A 21,681-nucleotide genomic window follows, 5' to 3' on the forward strand; every position below is an offset into this window, starting at 1 on the left:
AGTGATCAGGGAGGGGAACACACACACACACCATCACTTCTCAAAATAGAAACCCAGACCCCCCTTTGACCTCGCCCTCCCCCTGTCCCCTGGAGAAGCACCGCTGGGGCTGAGAGAGCGAGAGACTGCCCTGCGCTTTGCCGGACTCCCGTCCCAAGCAGAAGTCCCGGCAGCTGCAGCTCCCAGGCGCCGCATCTCTGCAAGCCACGGGGCGGGAAGCGGAGCGTGCACCAGCCTGGCGTGGCTCGGGAGATGTTCAAATGCAGCAGCAGCAACAGCCTCTTGCAGCCAGAGCGAAAGTCCCTAGAGGTGAATGGGGGGATCCCAGGCAACCCCGCTGGAGGTCTCCCCCCATGCCCTCCCCTCCCCCGCTATTAATTCCAGTGGATCATTCATTTCTCTCACACACACAAGCCCCAGTCCTCTGCCTCGTGTGACCCTGCTGGAAAACGCTCTAGAAACAGTGCCCCCTCCCCTTAGCCATTTCCACCACCACCCCCCCTTCTCCTGCTCCACCGCCGGGGCACATGGTTAGCGGGGCTCTCCCTTGGGCAGCTGCACGGGAACCACACAGGGGTGGAGGGGCGCGGGAGCGCTCCGGCACTGCAGAGCAAGGACGGATCCCAGCACCATGCCAGCGCCTCCGTGGCGAAAAGGGGGCCAGGAAGGGGGGCGATGCTGCTTAGCTGGGGGAGCGAGAGGGGGGAAATAACCCGGGCGCCACCCTGTCCCCAGGGCCCCTCCACACACACACGCGCGCGCACCCCACGGATCGATCTTTGGCTGCCGTGCTGCAACTTGCTGCAGTCTTGCAAAGGAGTAGGGGGAGTGAGAGGGGGGAGGAAAGGGGAAACTGGCAGGAAGGGGGCAAGGAGCCACACATGTCACATGTGCTTTCTAAGCCGCCCGGGAGCATCTGCAAGCTGGAGCGGGTGGAGGATGCTGCGGCAGGTGATCCACAGAGGGCTTCAGTCGTTTTGCTACAAGCTGGGCTTGTTCGTGAGCAGGCATCCGGTGTTTTTCCTCACGGTGCCCGCAGTCCTGACCATCGTCTTCGGCTTCAGCCTGCTCAACCGCTTCCAGTCTGAAAGGGACCTGGAGACGCTGGTAGCCCCCAGCCACAGCCTGGCCAAGATCGAGCGGAGCTTAGCCAGCAGCCTTTTCCCCCTGGAGCAGTCCAAAAGCCAGCTCTATTCGGACTTGCACACCCCGGGGAGGTATGGCAGGGTGATCCTCCTCTCCAAACCTGGAGGCAATATTTTGCATCAGGCTGATGTGATCCTGCAGATCCACCGAGCCGTGCTGGAAATGAAGGTGAACTACAAAGGCTATAATTATACTTTTTCCCATCTGTGTGTGTTGAGAAATCAGGATAAGAAATGCGTGCTGGATGATATTATTTCAGTGCTAGAGGATCTGAGGCAGGCTGCCCTCTCCAATAAGACAACAGCCAGGGTGCAAGTGAGCTATCCCAACACTAAATTAAAGGTATGCTCTTACTGCATGCTTCTGCCAATTAAAGAGGCAGCACTTCATTTCTTGTCCTAAACAGCAAAGAGGGAACAAAAATATGAAGCATTAAAACGATGCATTTCCTTTTGGGGTGGGGGGGAGGCTGTGGGTTGAAGGGAACTAATGATGAGAAGCATTAAATGAAGGAACCAGTGTGAGACCCTGCCCTAGTATCTTTAAGGATTAATCCATCAAAGCCAGGTGTGGGGGTTGGGGGGTCTATAACAGTTTGTGGGGATTGGTCATTGAGAGCTGGGGTGCAAATGTATCTTGATTCCCTATCTACAGTCTCAGCTGGCATGCCAGAATCATCTACCTTTAACATGGCAAGAGAAGGGTTTCCTCAAATACATAGTAAGCTCTTGTCTCTCACTGACGCTGTATGTGTGGTAGGAACAGCAGAGTGATTCCAGGTGTGATTCCAGTGTCCTGGCTTTTCTTCTTCTTCTTTACCTGCATGCATAGGAGGGGGTGGACATTTTTTCCCAGTGTGAAAATAATTAGCACTGCCCCTGACTGATGGGCTGGACTATTGGCTGGATCCCATCAACAAGAGGTTTCCAGCAAAGGCAAAACAAGGCAAAAGGCTAACTAAGTTTCACTCTTGCCAATGGAAGTAACATACACTCAGCACAAAACACCTGACCATTTTAATGCTACCTCTCCCCCCCCCCCCATAGTGTTTTCACCTCTGGTGGGTTTTCTAGGCTGGTTGCCGATTAGTAGAACTTGTGTGCTCAGAGCAAACGAGACGTAAAGTCTTCAGGAGGCTGGTGAGAGAAGTTTCAGGGATTACTGCAAATGTGACTGCTCCAGGATGCATTGCATTATTTGCAGGAGTTACCTAGTCAAGTTTTACAGAATTACCTAGTGCATAGTTACTCATGGGTCAGGTGTAATCCCACAAAGGGAAGATAATGTCTTACCGTCTTTCTTTTAAGACGTTGAGGCTTCTAGTGGATTTTTGTTTCTGCCTTTCATTGGAAGACATTAGGGTGACCAGATGTCCCGATTTTATAGGGACAGTCCCTATATTCTTGGCTTTATCTTATATAGGCGCCCATTACCCCCCACCCCGTCTCGATTTTTCACACTTGCTAACTGGTTACCTTAGAAGACATGCGTCCTGGGGTGTGGAGGATGGTAGAGATTTTGTAACTACTGGGCAGACCCTGAAGTTATTACTCTGCCCTTACTTTTTATTTCTTATTTATTGATAACTATACAAGACACAAAAGTAAGAACAGTCTTTGCCCCACAGAGTTTATAGTCTGAAAAAGCAGCAAAGAGTCCTGTGGCACCTTATAGACTAACAGACTTATTGGAGCATGAGCTTTCATGGGTGAATACCCACTTCGTCGGCTGCATGTGTCTGAAAGAGAGATGTACATTTGCCTTATTGGGTGTTTTGTTTCAGTAAAAAATGAGTGACTATTTAAGGATTTGGTTCAACACCGTCTGTCAAAAAAATGTTTCTTAACAGGAGAGAGGTGGTCATTGGAGTTGAATTAGGGTTGTGGGAAGTTGAAAAAATGTCCTTCTTTGTGTAAGTGCTGCCTTGAGAGAACCCTGGGACATCTAACTGAGCGTGGCAAAAGGAGTTCAGGGTGATCTGCTGTCTCTCTTTCCCAGAAGGTGTCCAGAGTTCCTGCTCTAAAAATAAATAAGGAAAAAAATAAAAATTGCCATCTGCTAGTGACTGAACCAAATACACGTAATGGATGAATTCTAAACACCGGTAAGGACTTTCGCAGAGCCGAAAGGCCTGATCCTGAGAGATGCTCCGTACCTGCCAAGCATCTCCAACTCCCAAGGAAGTTGCCAGGTGCTCAGCATTTCTCAGGTGAAGGAATTTATGCTCCTTAGTCTCTAGCTTTAAACTTCAACGGGGCAGGTGCTTTCTATCCACTCGTCAGTACGTGGCTGTGCGAAACCAGAATCCCTGACTGATTGTATTAGAATAAAGTGAATTAATTATTGTAATTGCTTATTTGTATTACTGGAACTCTGAAAAATCCACTTGGACTAACTATTGTGGAAGAAGAGCGTTTCCAATGTTTCTGAGAAAGCTTTAAACAATCTTTCGTGGGCAAAGTTCATGGTCCCTCAGAAGTGCAGTTTGTCAGTGCTCGTTTTCTTTCTCACCAAGGGCTGGGTTGTAACCTCCAGCCTGCCCTGGCTGAGGGATGGTGCATCGCTGGGCCATCCCAGCAGCAAACTAGGGAGGTGGTGGACTCTGAGCCATAATTCCTCCTCTGCCACCTTGTGCTTTAGAAGGCACTTCACCCCCTTTCATGGAGCAACTTATTCCTCTACTGTGTGCCCAGGTACTTTGGCCAGCTGGTAAAATGGGAGAAAACCCAGCTCCTACCCCCTATGCCTCCTTTATGCCCTCCCTACTCACTGGCTTGCAGTGGGGGAGTATTGACTGAGTAGCCACTGCTGCCCACTCTGCCCATGGCCAGAGTCACAATCTGAGCAAGGCTGATTTGGGACCAGCAGTGCCTTTGCTCCCTCCGACTCCCCGGCACATTGGAGGAAGGGCTGGGACAATCTAGCCCTCTGAGAATAGTTCTTGAGTGGTCAGCATGTGTTTACAAACAAACACTTTGTACACTGTGTCCACTTAGCTAGATCACTGCCTGGATGTTCAGCGTGGGAGAACAATGCCCCTAGGGGCCTGGTCCCATTGTGATTATCTAGCCCATTGGCAGAGGGCTGGGGGGGGGTCTATTTTTTTATTGCTTTTCACTGAAACAGTGAAGTAAGCGGTCTGTGATGTGACCCAGCTTACCGAATACAGAACAATGGAGAGTTAAACCCCTCACTCCACACTGGATCCTGCTCCCCTGTTGTACTCACAGCCCAGCCTTCTGCTCCTGTAAATTTCCAGTGCAGCCAATGAAGCTGAAGCCAAAGGGAGAAAGGACATTAGGTTTTAGCCCCGTTGGTGCCAATGGACTTTTCCCTGGGCAATGATTACAGGTAGGGCTCTGTGATCACTCCTCAGATTGGCCAGATTGTTTGTAAGAATTATACCATTTATCTGTGAACCGGAAAGATGTCCCCAGTGACTTTATTCTGATGCCACCAAGAGGTGTGCGCCAGCCCGAGTTTGCCTGAGAACTTGAATGATGATCTTACTCAGATGCAAGCAGCATTTGGTTTTGTCAGAGGGCTTCAGTGGTCCCTGTAATCTCTCTCAAACAGACCCTTGTGAACAGCACAAATTTCCATCCCTTTCTATCGATGAATCTAGCCTCCAAGACTGAGCTAAGGGATGACAATGAGCCAACTCTTGTTGGCTTCAGTGGTAGTTTTGTTTGAGTAACTTGAGCGGGATTTTGCTCCATCTCAGTGAACCAGCTGTTCTGGTCTGTCTGTTCTGGAAGCAGCTGGGTAAAATTATTGAGAAGGAGCACCAGACGGCCTGGGAAGTACAACCAAAGAGCTGGGATTTTCCTATGCAATTGCTTGCGTGAAGTTGTTTTTGTGTCCACACCCTTACTGTAGTATCTGAGGGCCTCACATTCTTTAACATATTTATTCTCCTCACAACACTTCCGGCAGACAGGGCAGTGCTATCATACCCATTTTACAAATGGAGAACTGAGGCACAGAGAGACTAAGGCCCAGGTCCCAGTGGGACTTAGGCACCTACATACCTTTGAGGATCTGGATATAAGTGAGTTGCCCAAGCTCACACAGGAACTCTGTGACAGAGCAGGAAATCAAACCTGCATCTCCTGACTCCCACAGGAAGCAGCTGTTGTACCAGTTAACTTCCTTTCCCAATTAGGAGAAGGAGCAATTAAAAATGTCGGAGAATATTTATAATGAAATAAAATATTAAACTGGATAGAAATACACACAAGGAATATTATTTCTTGCACTTCGTTGTTTTCTTTGAATCTTTGTTTTCCAATTTCTCTATCAAAACACTCTCTCAGAATATTTTACCTATTTAACACCAGATTAAGCATCATTTAACTACTTGGCACTGGTCAAATGGTTCCTCATTAAACAGATTTTTGGTAACCCTGCCCTCAGTTATATATTAGTCATTCCTGAACACTAAGCTAGATTAGTTCCCCATAAAGCAGACGTTCTGATAACTGCAAATCAGTTAAGTGGAGTGTTGTATGGGAGATTGTGTTCAACCTACGTATCTCCTCCATTGCTCAGTCTAGGGGGTCTCACTTCATATCCTTAAATGGTTTCAAAATGCTATTGGTGCCACTCTGGGGCCAGATTTCCAAGTACTCAGCAGCTCCCATGACACCACTAGTAGCTGTCCTGTGAAAAAAGCTCGGCTCCAATTGTGTACCAGGAATCTCCCTTGCCTGCTGTTTCCCAAGGACTCCCTGTGATTCCAGGGGCACAAGTCACCATGAAGGGGGGGGGGGAGGAGAGGAGAGCATGGCCCCAGGCAAAAAAGAGCTGAACCCATGTTGCTCCATCCTAAGGAGTGGTGCAACTTGCAGGCTTCTCCTGGGTGCCTGGGAGCTCCAAGCATTGGGCTTCCCCGAGGCACTATCCCTCCCAACAGTTCCCCTGGGGCAGTGCAGCTGGTACCGTCAGGCTCAGCTGAGCCCACAGTTTTGAATTCTGTAACGTGCTCTGAGGCTCGTGGCAGCTGCGGTATAAATCAAATCAGCATCATAAAATCTGAGTGGGGAGGGGATCCTGGGCTCAGAAGAGGAAGGACAGAGGAAGGGGACAGTTTTAATCTCATCCTTTTGGATCAAGGGGAGGGCTCCACTTGGAGCACACGTTTCTAGGAAGGGCATGAAAGTGGGAGGTGGACCGTTTGCAGGCAATGGCAAGTAACTTCACTTAAGTTCTCCTTAGGCTCTAGAGGCTGGGAAAACTTTAAAAAACTTCACCTGCTCTTCGAGCTGCCCTTTGGCATGCTTGCAGCGGTAACTTTAACCCCTCCGGTATTTGATCAAAGAGGCTGAGAATGTCCACACTTCCTACAGTGTTAGAACCTGCTGGTATGTGAGGGAAGCTGAGTTTGGCAGCGGTGGTGTCTGCAGTAGGTTAATTCTGCCCTGGCTGGTAGATGCTACCACAGTAACAACTCCTTGAGTGCAATAGTGCCAAATGGTCAGGCAGCCTTACTGCTGGATTCAGGTAATAAGCATTTCTGGGGGAAGCGGGGGAGGATAGGATAGGGGTCAGTCTGTGCAACAAAACAGATACAAAGATGAAATTCTCCACCTGTTTCAAGACATCACAGGATCGCAGATTAGGCCGGGCCTCTTTCTTGGGCAGGTTAGTCCAGCTTCGTGCCTGAGAAGAGAGAGAGGCCTGATAGTGCTGACTGAGATCCGATGTGGAGCAACCTTCTTCTGTTGTACCTTTGTACAGAGAATTTGTAACTGTGGGAGCATCTGCCAGCAAGGGCGGAAATAACCTGGATCAGAGGTAACATTATGCTCCTGCAGTTCTGGGGCTGTTCTAAATGAGGCTCCAAGGGGCTGTTCCATTGTTGTGGTGAAGGGATGCTCCAGCCATACCCCCTTTCTACCAGGGAGGCCACCTATGCCAAGGGCCAGGAGGAGGGATGCCATAGAGACCCTACACTGGTCCTACACCACCCAGGGTTCCCACTTATGCATAGGGAATCCTGAAGAAACTGGTTAAGCCACTGAAATGGACCCAAGACTTAGGCCCATCATTTTAGTATTTTTACCAAACTTAGTGGGAGGGAGGATGTGACATTTTGATACTGACACTCTAAGTGCTTTAGCAAGTGCTTTTCTCGCTCATAACTCTGTGTACTGGATAAAGAGGGTTCCCATGGCGTGATTGCATTAATTGTCTCTGCTTAGTGGGTGTATGAAAGGAGCTGTACAAAATAAAGTAGCACTGTTGTCAGGGCCGGCTCCAGCATTTCTGCCGCCCCAAGCAAAAAAAAAGAACAAAGCCGTGATAGCGATCGGCGGCAGCAATTGGAAAAAAAAAGCTGCGATCGCGACGGCAGTTCAGCAGCAGGTCCTTCGCTCCTAGAGGGAGTGAGGGACCTGCCACCCCCAAATTGCCGCAGGTGCCGCCCCTCTCTCTTGGCTGCCCCATGCACCTGCTTGTTAAGCCGGTGCCTGGAGCCGGCCCTGCTGAGTAGAGTTGTAGGCTCTAAACTTTTACATTGTTTTGTTTTTGAGTGCAGTTATATAACAAAAAAACTACATTTGTAAGTTGTACTTTCATGATAAAGAGATTGCTCTACAGTACTTGTATGAGGTAAATTGAAAAATACTATTTCTTTTGTTTATCATTTTTACAGTGCAAATATTTATTATAAAAGATAATATAAAGTGAGCACTACAACACAGAATACAAAGTTCACAATTGAAATTGAGATATTTAAAAATGTAGAAAAACATCCAAAAATATTTAATAAATTTCAATTGGTATTCTATTGTTTAACAGTGCGATTAATCTTGATTAATTTTTTTAATCACGATTAATTTTTTTTAGTTAATTACATGAGTTAACTGTGATTAATTAACATCCCTACTGATAATATAATATAAAAAAGTCTAAACTGAAACATGTTGATGGATCAGAAATGAATGCTGTTTTTCAGAATTTTGCCTTGTGGAGAATTTTGAAATGCTCTGATTTGAAATGAAGCCAAATTTCAAAATCCTTCAGCAAACAGAATTTCCATCCTCTGCCCAGCTCTAATTACATGGGTGCCTAGAGGTCCCATTATATGAGGCACTGTACAAACACAGTGTAAGAGTCAATCCCTGCCCTGAAGAACTTAATGGTATAAATAGACAAGACAGATAAAGTGGGAAACAAGAGTGCAGAGGAGTGAAGGGTCTTGCCCAGCCCCACACACTAGAGCCAATTAGAACCTGAGACTCGTGCCTCACACTTGAACAACCTGGCCTCTGAACCATGCTATCAGTTGCATATTATTACGGTTTCCCCCCAAAAAAAGGTGGCTGCATTTCCTGTTGTGCTGTGTGATCCCAAACTATAGTTTCTGTATGAATTAATGATTGTAAAGCACTCTGTAGTTCCTTTGAGATGAAAGAAGCTGTTAATGTCATTTCATTCTCGTTATCCAACTTCCCCAGGTGGGAAGGTGCCAGAGTCTTCACCCTAGAGCACCCTTTCCTGCTCCCCAAACAACCTCAACTGGTCACTTAGCAACAAAGTATTAATGGCAGTAAGTCAGTAGCATGTCTTCATTTTCCAGAATGGTTTCTTAGAGTGACTTGTGACCGATTAATTAAATGCTTTATCAAAGGAGAACTCAGCAGCAGCAGCACAGAAAATGTATTTATAGTTTTGCTAATAGATCCCATAATTGGCTTTGCTTGTGTCCTCGATTTCCTTCATTCACAAACATTCTGCTGAGTGAAATTTTGTTCCGAAGGATGTTCACAAAAGGCAAAAGGATCATGAATATGAAATATGCTCAAGAGCGGTTGTTTACGCCATGCTTTTGTGTCCATATGGAAAAGCTGTTGCTTGTTAGGAATATTTGTGTGTTATTCTTTGGGAGCATTCATGTTTCCCCAGTGGTATTTATTCCTTCAGGAGCATTAATATTCCTGTATGTTACTGATTCTCCGTCTATCACAGAGGAAATAGTGAATCAGTTGGAACACAACAGATTTATCATTGTAAATTACATCAGAAGCTGCCATCAGAAGCATACCAGCAAAGAGACAAGAACATTTCAGATTATTTACGAATGTATCCCCTGCCCATTCTTTCCCTAGGCTCCAAGATTAGTTCAAGCATTAAGCTTTAGATTTATCACAAAAATTAAAATTCAGGAGTTTTCCAAGCTTAGGATGCCACACTGTCCTCAGCTATTACATTGTGTCTCAGTTTCAAAGGGAATGTAATTATAGAGACTTCTAGGAGAATCAAGTTTATTACATTATAACTTCTACCACTTTTTCTCTCTGTGTGCATTTTCTTCATCTGAGGGAGGGGATCCCAGAAGGTAAAAAGTGTTGTGTAAATTCCAAATTTTATAATTGCATAGGCATAATGTTCTTGTCACAGCAGGTTCATTGAGAAAGGATGGCTGAAATGAGTCTTTTGTCATTTCTTACCAGCCCTGAATATACTTAGAACCATAATTCTTAAACTGTGAGTCTGGCTTCTTTGTGGAGGCCCCAACCTTTCCTTGAGGAGACAGTAACAAGCGCAGGGAAAAGAGATATGGAACAGGGAATACATTTTCTCTTGCTGCATTATGGTCAAATGGTTTGTAGCAAAATCAGAGAATGGCCCAGAATGGACAGTTGATGACTTTGCTTTTGCTGAAATTTGTGCAATGAAGTGTGGCCCTGGAGAACACATTCTCCTAACTTTGTAGAGTGGCAATGCTTGAGAAATCAATTGATTTCAAAGGGAGTTGCACACATAAAAACCTTTGAGGATCTGAGAGAGAAAGATGGGTGAGGTAATATCTTTTATTGGCGTTAGTGTTAGTGAGAGAGACAAACTTCTGAGCTTACATGGAGCTCTTCTTCAGGTGCAGGAAACTAACTCAGTGTCACGCTAAATACAAGGTGGAACAGATTGTTTAGCATAAGTAGTTAACACATATTTCAAGGGATCATTTGAGGTGAAGTGGATTTCGGCCTACATCCTTTAACTATCCTGTCTATGGGGCTAATTCCACCTGGCTCTTCTCTGTACCCATGTGGGGGGAAACATGTATGCAGCAGGGCTCTTGCACACCCCATGGAGTTGAGGAACAACAGTCATTGCTTATATTGAGCTGTGAAGGGGAGCCCTAGAGTGGGGTTTAGGGTCAGAAGATGTGGTGTATGGATTTTAGTATGGCCCTTCCTATTCTGCCTGTGACCCACATGCATCCTTCCCTCATGCTGATTACTCCTGATCCTGGCAGAGTACATTAATCATCCTGAGTAAGTAGGTGAGGGTGCATTGAGGGTCTGTAGCCTGCCAGGATATGGATGCAAAATCATCTGTGAAAGCAGCTGTTAAGGGAGAACCTCCAGGGAGTTAGGAATTGGCCCCACTTGTTTACTTTGAAAATAAAATAGCTCTTTAAAAAATAATGTAAGGAGATTTCTTTGTTCCTCTTAAGGGGAGGCTTGAATGTTTTCTCCTAACTTGAAGGAGGAATATTGTGGCAAAGCTTGATAAATCCAGTCCGGTTTCTGTTTTCATTGACCATCCCCTGCCTTTTTATCATATCACCAAAGAAGTCAGAGACATAAAAGGCCTGCGAAGTTCCCTAGCCAATACAGGACTGTGAGGAAATCCTAATTGAAAAATTAATTCAAATTGGCTTGCACAGGAAGCCTGTCATGTGGATCGGAAACTGGATCAGAAACTGTAAACAAAGAATCATGATAAAGGGCAATGGATCAAGTTTGTGGGGGTATTTGGTGGGGTACTTAAGGGATCAGTGTTATGTCTGGTCTTATTTAATATCTTCATTGCTTATCTGGAAGTGGAAGCGAATAGCACATTAATGAAATTCACAGATGACATTAAAATGGGAGGAGTTGTGAACACCAGCTGGGTTAGAGAACTTATACAAAGGAGCTTGGAGTGATTAGAAACCTGGACAGAAAATAACAAAATTACCTGAAGGGCTTTGTCTACACTCTGGTGTGTGTTTGCCCTGACAGAGCTCTCGCCAAACATTATCCTAGAATCATAGGGTTAAAAGGGATTGCAAGGATCATCCAGTCTAACCCCCTGTCATCACTGAGCCCCTGAATATGCCTGCGAGTTGTCATGTGACCCTTAAAAACAAACACCACGCAAGATGTGGATATGGAAAAATTGGAAAGAGTCCAGCGGAGGGCAACAAAAATGATTAGGGGTCTAGAGCACATGAGGAAAGGCTGAGGGAACTGGGATTGTTTAGTCTCCAGAAGAGAAGAATGAGGGGGGATTTGATAGCAGCCTTCAACTACCTGAAGGGGGGTTCCAAAGAGGATGGAGCTCAGCTGTTCTCAGTGGTGGCAGATGACAGAACAAGGAGCAACGGTCTCAAGTTGCAGTGAGGGAGGTCCAGGTTGGATATTAGGAAACACTATTTCACTAGGAGGGTGGTGAAGCACTGGAATGCGTTACCTAGGGAGGTGGTGGAGTTTCCTTCCTTGGAGGTTTTTAAGGCCCGGCTTGACAAAGCCCTGGCTGGGATGATTTAGTTGGGAATTGGTCCTGCTTTGAGCAGGGGATGGACTAGATGACCTCCTGAAGTCCCTTCCAACCCTGATATTCTAAGATTCTATGATTCTATGGTTAAAAAAAGTTCAAACTAGTCCCAACTTAAATGCTTCCACTGGCTTCTGTCCAGCTGGTCCTATGATTCCAGTTCAAATGCAGTCCAGGTCAATAGGATTTGTTGTGTCTAAACTATCCCAGACACATGGCTATCCAACCTATTTTTGAAATCCTCCAATGAAGGAGCTTCCATAATTTCTCAAGCCCGTCTGTTCCATTGCCCTACTGTTCTTACAGTTCGGAAGTTTTTTCCTGAGATTTAATCTAAATCTCATATGCTGTAGTTTGAACCCACTGCCTCTTGTCCTGCCCTCTGTGGCAAGAGAGAACAACTTTCTTTTTAATGTGTTAGTGTTCACAACCCCCCCTGTGAAGCAGAGTAGTATTAGTCCAATTTTTCAGATGGAGAAACCAAGACAGAAAGTTTAGGTGACTTGACAAAGGACAACAAGAGAATCTATATTAAAGCTAACATGCTGTAGTCCAGTGGATTAGGCATGGGACTATGGCAAGGAGACCTTGGTTCTATTTTGGACTCTGACACAGGTGTGCTGTGGACCTTGACCGCTTCACCTTTCTGTTTCTGCTTCCATCCTCCTTTGTCTGTGTACAATGTGAGAACTTTGGGACAGAGAGTGTCTCTTACTTACTAGCCCTCTAATAAACTAAGCTATCATAGAATCCATGGAGCCGTGGGCAGTGCGTAATGGAGGCTAAGCCTCCCCAAATCTTGTGCCACTGGGAGGAGGAGTATCAGATTTGGGGCCCCCAGAAGAATCTTCCCCTGCAATAGCCCTGGAGCTGCAGTGGGGGCTCAGAGCTTTTCCAGTGTTGGGGCCACAGCAGGGTCAAGGGGGAGCACACAGGGGCAGGGCCTTGGGGAGAAGTGGTGGACTGGGGGCAAAATGGGGGTGGGCCACGGGGGAAAGTGTGGAACAGGGATGGAGCCAGGGGTGGAATGGGGGTGGAGGGGAGGAATGGGGGAGGGGCTCTGGGCTAGGATCTCCAGCCAGGACTGAGAGCTCCACCACGGTCCTGGCCGAGCTCTCAGCCTCCTCAACCTCCTGCCCCAGCCAGGGACACATGGGGGCTGAAAGCAGCGAGCAGGGGTGTGGCCTTGGCCGGAAGAGGTGGGGTAGGAGGCTAGCCTCCCCAAGGGAAGCGTCACCCGCTGCCCATGCTATCATAGAATCCATGGAGCCTTGATTGTTGCTTTTATTTTAATAAACACCAAATATCTTCCTAGAATGAAATTGATCTGCTATTGTAGTCTCATATGATCACAGTTTAGTTATCCAGACCATGATATGGTTTTTATGTGGGCTTGTGTTAAAATTGTTTTGCCATCTAATTATACTGTAACACTTCTACGTGAATTTGGTGAATAGATCTGTAGAAGATTGTTCATTAGAACCGCAAATTCTAGCAAATCAGCTCCCAAAAACCTCACAATCTTAGTACTAATTACTTCCCTAATGATCTTTTTTTTTTACTCATCACTGAGCCTCTGAATATGCCTGCGAGTTGTCATGTAAGCCTTAAAGATAAACACCAAGCAAGATGGTTAAAAAAAGTTCAAATTAGTCCCAGCTTAAATGCTTCCACTGGCTTCCGTCCAGCTTGTCCGATGATTCCAGTTCAAACGCAGTCCAGGTCAATAGTGACAGATAGCAGCTTGCTATGTTGTTATGTTCACAGCACACACACAGAGAAATCAGATAAAAACATAAATACTCTTGCTGGAAGATTGCAACATAACACTACTTTATTTCTTAGAGTTCAGAACGATAACATATAAGAACCCAAAAACAGAGAGAAAGAAAACAGGCTGCTCCCCAAGGCAGCAAGGCACAACTAACCCCACCTTGTTCTAGGCTGTCTCTTTCCAGTTGCATGCTTTGATAAAGCACCCCCTAGCCTGAAAATAAATAGCTAGGCACCGTAGCACAGGCAGTGGAGACACATTAGCCATGCCTCGTATGTACTCACTGGTTTCAGGAAGGTTTGTACTCAGCAAAGCTACACTGTGCCTCTACCAGGGCTACATGGCTAATTATACACATGCTAGCTCGACGAAAGCTAGCACAAGTCTGTGTAAATGAGCAGGGGAATCACACCCCTCCCTTATAGCGCAGGTGTAGCCTTAAAGTGATAGCTGGCAATTCCAACCCAGTCCTCAATACATCACAAATGTGAAATGAGTAGTGTTCTCAGCCCAGTTCCATGCTGACAAATGGCCACCTCCCCAAACCCTCTTTAACAACTGGCACTAATTGGCAGCGTCACTGGCTGTCTCATCAGACAGGCAAAACATTGCCTGGGCACAGACATTGAGGGGGCCTTAGTAAGAGAGTTCATCATGGAAAAAATAACCGAGAAAGCCAAGTCACAAGGAGGGACGGTAGCAGAACAGTGGAGGGAAGCTTATGCTGCTGCTGCCCATTTCATACTCTTTATGTTCTGTGCAGAAGGGCTTAATCCAAAACCATCAGCGTCAATAGAAGTTGCCTTCAAAGGGTTTAGATCAGGCCTAAAGGGAGGACTTCGTTCCCCTGGAGAGTCAGTTAGGAACTTTTCTCAAACACTAATTTCATGTTAAATCTCTGTCTCTCTCTCTCTCTTTCTGTCTTTCTCTCTCTCTCTCTCTCACACACACACACACACACACACACACACACACACACACACACACACATTGCCTTACACGTGACAATCTAGTGAACTTGGAGGACTTTAAGACAAAGATGCATATTGGCTCATTGAGTTGAATATCTTAGACTTAACCAGCTCTTGGTAGCAGTGGAATATCCATAGATTTGTATTGAGATTGATTTGGTAACAGGTCACCAAATGTCATTCTTTATGGAAACACCGTGGTGCTGCTTTGACCTTATTTCACTTCTGCAGAGTTGTGTCACTATGAATCCATACCAGGGTGTTTGAGGACTTGCACTGAAATTGTCATGAGACCATTGTAAAATATCTAACTGATATATTCATGTGAATAAGGATTTAGCCTCCACAGCAGGAAAAAGAATTAAAAGACATGTTACTGAAAAACACATTGCCGGATCTTGGCACACACTGAAATGGGGACTCCGTTGGATTGTGCAATGAACTTCATGAGGTCAAAAGCAGACCGTGCTCTTTGCTGTTTGCCATGCTCTCCCATAGATGTGCTTCTTGGCTGCTTTTCTGATTATTTTGTCTTATTATTTATATCTTCAAAATACAAAAATTGATAGCTTTCATCAAGGTCAAACTGCCTGCAAAATGTTATTTCTTTAAAATAGGCCGATTCTGCCTATCGGTTGGTAACAAATCCATCTGGAAACAGATTATATTGATATGAATTACTAATACTTTGCACTTTATTTGACTTTGCAAATTACTTTTTATTTTTTACAAAAGCAACATTAGCGTGTTAATTTGTGGAACGTGCTTAGATATCTAGATAGAAGTATTAGATAAGTGCAAAGTATTATTGGCATTATGTGCATCCAAGCTAGTGACTTGTATATCACATTTCACCTGGGTTGCAAATCCTAAATATCTGAGTTCATAAGGAAATCCTGAACTCAACCTTAACCACAGCACTGTATTATGATGTACATTTAGGATAAAGATATGAGAATCTAATTTCTTGCACCTATTTTTGAAAATCTTGCTGGGATGAACCAGCAGATGCAACTCAGAATTTCTTCTTGAAGTTAATAACAACAGTGCATTTATATGACAAGGCAAAAACTGTCCTGATATGTATAGGAATCCCTTCCCCTATCCTTGAAATATTTCCCCCATCCTCTGGGGTGGAATGATGCAGATTTTTCACACCATCACCACACAACAGTATTTGAGGACTACTTTATCCAATTGGCAGTACCAAGGGATTTACTTAGACTGTAAGGTCTTTGAGGTGGGGACCATCTTTTTGTTCTGTGTTTGTACAGCGCCTAGCACAACAGGATCCTGGTCCATGACTGGGGCTTCTAAGTGCTACGGCACTGCAAATAAATAAATAATGACAAAAATAATAGGCCGAATCAAATTATTCAAAGGGGAGTTTAATTCAGTGATATGAGTTGACACCCCCTGTGGAGATTCTTGTGAAAAATGCCACAGGAACTTTAATAACCACAGCAGTCAAGCGGACCTGAAGTATATGTCTCATATATAAACCCAAAGTGAAAAATACATGTTTCCATTTTGCCTTGACCGTTTCTAGTGAAGTCTGTGCTCTGGTGCTCTGAGAGAACATGAAGGTAAGAGCCACCCCATTTTTAACCAATATTTATTTAGATTGAAGCACATGAGAAATATAAAATGCCCCAGCTCTCGACAACCTGCGTTTAAAATGAAATCGATGACCACAAGCGAAAAACAGCAGTGGCGGAGCAATGGTCAGTTCCCCTCGCCCTTATGTAAGCGGGGGAATGGTCCCGCTATTGTGGGGAACTTTCCTGACTTCTGCACTACCCCGGTGAGGTGGGCTAGCGAAAGGATCTGAGTCCCCGCTCCCACTTCCTTTACCCAGAGGCCTCCCTGCCCTTGAGGGCTCCCCTTCCACTCTCCCGTCTGTCTGAGTCCCCGTAACCCCAACAAGGCTGGGCCCAGGATTCCTGGGGGGGCTCGACCCCCAACCCTGCTGTGGTCACCTAGGGCAGGGGCTAGGGTGTCCCCACTCCGGGGTACTCTCTCTGCACTGGGCACCTCCCTGACCCACTGATTATTCCATACAATTTAAAGCAAACACAAGTTATTTAATTAACAATTAATCTAAAGAAAAGAACAAGGAAAAATGGGAAAGGTTAACGGAAAACACATCACCCCGCTCTGTGGCAGGGAACATCACAAACAGTGTCTCTGGAACGTCAGGGCAGGTCACAGTCTGCTCCTTGTAGGTCCCAGCCTCCTTCTCAGGCCCTGGCCGTGCTGCAGAGACGCTGCGGTTGGTCACTTGCAATGGTGGTGGCCACACACCTCCGGGCTTTGAGTGGTGGGACCCTTCTTCCCTGCGTCAGCCCTCCGTAGGGTTAAGGTCCCCCTCCCGGTCTGGCCTGCAAGGGCCCTTGTCTGGGGGTGTCTTTCTGTGCTGGGCCCTTTGCTCAGGTCCCCCCCTTGGCTGGCCCCACTTGCTCACCACACCTGGCTCTGTGGCTGCAGCTCTGCTCCCAGCACAGGATCTGCTCCCCCTGGGCTGCGTCTCTGGCTCTGTGGCTGCAGTTCTGCTCCCAGCACAGGATCTGCTCCCCCTGGGCTGCGTCTCTGGCTCTGTGGCTGCAGCTCTGCTCCTAGCACAGGATCTGCTCTCCCTGGGCTGCGTCTCTGGCTCTGTGGCTGCAGTTCTGCTCCCAGCACAGGATCTGCTCCCCCTGGGCTGCGTCTCTGGCTCTGTGGCTGCAGCTCTGCTCCCAGCACAGGATCTGCTCCCCCTGGGCTGCGTCTCTGGCTCTGGCCCGGTTCTGCTCTCCAGCTCAGCTTGGGCCCCTGCTCTCTCCTTAGCTCGGCCCCACTCTGTCTGACTCAGGCCATTCCAGTTCACACGGAGGACGGGACCCACCCTGGCCTCCTGTCATGCTGATTAGCCTGCCCGCCCTGTCAATCAGGCTTACCTGGAGCATTGGCCTCTCGCCATTGTTCCTGGGGACTGTCAGTCTCAGGGTCCTGATTTCCCATCGACCCCTCCCCTTTTAGTGCTGGGAGCTAGCAACCAAAACACCCCCACTGAATGTTAGTAAGGGGGCAACAGTCCCCTTACACTTACCAGCACAAAAGCAGTCGGCCAACCAAAACACAGCAGTGCTGCAAGGACATTGGGAAGTATTGGAAACCATGAAGAGCAAGGTGCATTGACACGGTGCATTCTCATAAATACAATAGCATTCTACAGCTGCAGTCATGAGTGCTATGTTTTAAAAATCACACTTTATGAAATTCACGCCTGTGCAGAGCCTATGGTTTTAAGTACGACCGAAGTATCTAACCTAAGTACTTATATGACCCCATCGCCATAGTATCTGAGCACCTCAGTTTCTAATGTCTTTCTCCTCACAACAACCCTGTGGGGTTATTCCCTGTACGGGGGCTATACACCACATGTTGGTTTAGCAGTTAAAGGGTTTATGAAGCAACTGCCTGCCTGCTCCCTCAGCTGAAGCTGATTGGCAGGAAAAAAGGGCTGCAAGGCAAGTGATCAGGGTGGCAGAGGGACTGTAGAGAGAGGATCCCTCCAGCAGGCTGGTGAGAAGCTGCCAGGGAAACCAACACTCCAAAAAGAGAGAAGCAGGACAAGAGGCTGGGGAAGCTCACAGAGCAAGAGGGGTAGGAAGTAGCTCAGGGAGCAGCAAGGGACTGAGAAGGGCTGGTTCTGGCTGCTCCAAAGAAGGGCCCTGAGCTGGAACCCAGGGGAATCGGTGGGCCTGGGTTCCCCAACTTATTGCAGCCAGGGGCTTTTGGAGAAGGTCTCAAACCCAGGAGACTAGGCTGATTAGCCCTTGCTAGAGATGCAGATCTTCTGCCTCCCCAATATCTTGACAGGGCCAGGAGGGCTTGGGTCAGAACAAGGACTTGACAAACTCAGAATTTGGACACAAGGGGATGGTGTGGCTCCATCTCTCCACAAGGGGAGGTGCTAACAGGGAGAGGCTCCCATGTTACATCCCCATTTTACACATGGAGAACTGAGGCACTGAGAGATTAAAGCCCAAATCCTCAATGGCCTGTCGGTGCCCAACTCCCATTGATTTCATTGGGAGTTAGGCGCCTAAACACCTGTGACAATCTGGCCCTATGTGGTTTGCCCAAGGTCACTCAGGAAGTCTGTAGAAGAGCAGGTGTTAAAGTCAGGTCTCCTGTGTCCTATGGTTCGTGCCCTAACACTAGAAAACCCTTCCTCTAAGTGATACATAAATCTTGTGCTGGCTGTTTTACAGGAGTAATATTCACCCTGTGTGCATTGAGTCCTATGGAGCATTGGCCCTTAGAGATGGGCTGAAACGAAACTTCCGGATTGTAACATTTAATAGACTGTAGCATATAGATCCAATCCAAACTTTTCCATCTGGGAGCCCATCCCTGACACAATGATTGTTACCATTCGCCATTCATCACCAGCAAGGTGCTCAGTGCTGAGGCACAAAACTAAAGGTGGTCCCTGCTCCAAAGAGCTTACATGCTACAAGAAAGATATGGTGTGAAATCCTGCCCTGTTAAGTGAATGGAAAAACTCCTGTTGGGGCCAGGATTTGATCCAGAGAGAAAATGGGAAATGCTGAGAAATTCAGAGGTGGGGGTGACATTGGAAATTGTTTAGTTACAAACACAAAACACATAGTAGAAGAATGATACACGACACCCCATTCAGACCTTAGGGGCAATGCTAATAGTTGGCTTTATAACAGAGGGGGTGTGTCTTTAAAAATTGATCTGAAAGGAGGTTATGTGCAAGCAAAAGCCCCAAGGCTGAAATCAGAGCCACATGGGGGACCTTTGCATGCACACAGACCTCACTGAATTCAAGAGGACTTTGTGAGAGTATCGGTGGTGATCCAACTGCAGGATCAGGCCTTGGTTACATTTCTGACAACCCATAACTTGTTCAAAGTTCAAGATATATGTCAGGAAAGTGAAAACAAGCATTTGAAATGAGACTTTTTTTTTTTTTTGGCTGTCTCTGATTATAAAGTGGCCAAACTCATTAAAAACCAATGTGTGGGGGGATGGGGAATACTCCTGGGTAGAGAACCTGTACTACAATGCCAAGTTTGAGACCAAAAAAAAAAAAAATTAACAGCTGACTAATTATCCCCTAAAAAAGGGATTTTCTGCTGGAAGTGTTAACAGACTTAATTATAGCTGCCTTACCCATTTCCTGTTGCTGCTTTTTGAGGTAACATGAAAAAAAAGATGGCTCCCTGCAAAAAGTATAGGCTAATAGGGTCTATAGTGAGAGTTCAAGGGTTGGGTTTGGATAAGCATCTACACTTTCAAATGCTTAGCTGAAAGTTAACCTCAAAACCTCTTTGTTCTGGAAATCCTACTGTATTATGCTTTCCTGCCTGACTCAATATTTCCTTGCTTTTTTTCTCCCCTTTTGATAAAGCGTTATCACGGTATTTTAGTATTTCTGCTTCAGGTTCCAGGAAGAGCAGAGCCAAGTGAAAATTGAGGGGACACATGCCAGCATAAAACACAATTTTAAAAAGAAGTGGTTCCCCATGTTATTGATACCTTAGATTGGTAGAACTGAAATGATTTTTATTAATCTAATTTATTCGTCATTTACTCTCCTTTTGTTAACTTTTACATTTCACTGGGACTGAGTAAAAAAACCAGATGGCCCTATTTCCCTTTTGTTTCTAGTACATTTTTCTTCCTGGTTCTTGGGCTTATTTGGCTTCACTAACCGCAGGGAAACCTTTCAATTAAACCAAGTTTCCTTACTTATAATAATTTAAAAAGAGAACATCTTTAATATGTAGACAAACATTTGTACACTTCATTCCCCTACATTCCTCCCACCCTCGTAACTTCATCCGGGATTTAAAGAGAACCTGGAAAGTTTAATGGGGTTGTGCCTTTTTCTCCTTTGTGGTATTTCAAGAAGTCTTGCAAGGAGGTGTTATAGTAGAAATTTGGATCTTGTTTATCCTTTAACTCTGTGGGCATCTGGAGAGCTGGGGAACTTTCGACATCACAAGAAATAGATTTCTGGTGGAACTACGTGTCAAGCTGTCCTGCAGTGGCCCAAGAGCATGAGTACCAACTTGAGGGCAGACTGTTGGAAAGCAGGGCACAACCCCCAAACTAGTTGTGACTTCTATACTTAGATTTCACCAACCAATTATCAAGTGAACTCCTCAGGTACTAAACAGCCTTAACACAGAGTCACAGACAGCCCCCTTGGGTACTCCGGTCTGTCTTGCCATCCAGGAGAGCATACCTAGGTGATAGATGGTCCTTTACACCAAGAATCACAGGAATACTCAGGTTACTCCCAGTCCTAAAAGACCAGTCACTTACCCTGGATCATTACCCCTTGTTCTGTCATCTGCCACCACTGAGAACAGTCTAGATCCATCCTCTTTGGAACCCCCTTTCAGGTAGTTGAAAGCAACTATCAAATCCCGCCTCATTCTTCTCTTCTGCAGACTAAACAATCCCAGTTCCCTCAGCCTCTCCTCATAAGTCATGTGCTCCAGCCCGTTAATCATTTTTGTTGCCCTCTGCTGGACTCTTTCCAATTTTTCCACATCCTTCTTGTAGTGTGGGGCCCCAAACTGGACACAGTAGTCCAGATGAGGCCTCACCAATGTCGAATAGAGGGGAATGATCACGTCCCTCGATCTGCTGGCAATGCCCCTACTTATACAGCCCAAAATGCCGTTAGCCTTCTTGGCAACAAGGGCACACTGTTGACTCATATCCAGCTTCTCGTCCACTGTAACCCCTAGGTCCTTTTCTTCAGAACTGCTTCCTAGCCATTCAGTTCCTAGTCTGTAACAGTGAATGGGATTCTTCTGTCCTAAGTGCAGGACTCTGCACTTGTCCTTGTTGAACCTCATCAGGTTTCTTTTGGCCCAATCCTCTAATTTGTGTAGGTCCCTCTGTATCCTATCCCTACCCTCCAGCATATCTACCACGCCTCCCAGTTTAGTGTCATCTGCAAACTTGCTGAGAGTGCAGTCCACGCCATCCTCCAGATCATTAATGAACAGAGGGCTTCAATACAATGCTTAAATATTACCTTAAAATAGGGGGCACAGATGCCATAGGTGAGATTAATGAAGTCTAAACAGTCTTAGAATTGATAACTATTTTAACAATACACAGGTGAGCCAGACTGATTCCTGATATGCATTTGTCAGTGTTCAATTGAGACAGGGGGACCTTGGCATAAGCTGGCACCTAGTCTGTCAGCAT

The 21,681-nt window shown here is 46.2% G+C and overlaps 1 protein-coding gene across 1 annotated transcript in view; it reads left to right on the plus strand.

Annotated features, from left to right (window-relative positions):
* The first annotated feature begins 898 nt into the window (after positions 1-898).
* The window catches only part of LOC117875536 (patched domain-containing protein 4-like), a 43,124-nt gene continuing 22,341 nt past the window's right edge, over positions 899-21,681 (plus strand). The window contains exon 1 of the mRNA XM_034766916.1: positions 899-1,488. Coding sequence (XP_034622807.1) covers positions 940-1,488 — 549 coding nt within the window. The 5' untranslated portion in view covers positions 899-939. The remainder of the gene's footprint in view (positions 1,489-21,681) is intronic.

The sequence above is a fragment of the Trachemys scripta genome, chromosome 3 (assembly GCF_013100865.1).
Source record: "Trachemys scripta elegans isolate TJP31775 chromosome 3, CAS_Tse_1.0, whole genome shotgun sequence".
NCBI lineage: Eukaryota > Metazoa > Chordata > Testudines > Emydidae > Trachemys > Trachemys scripta.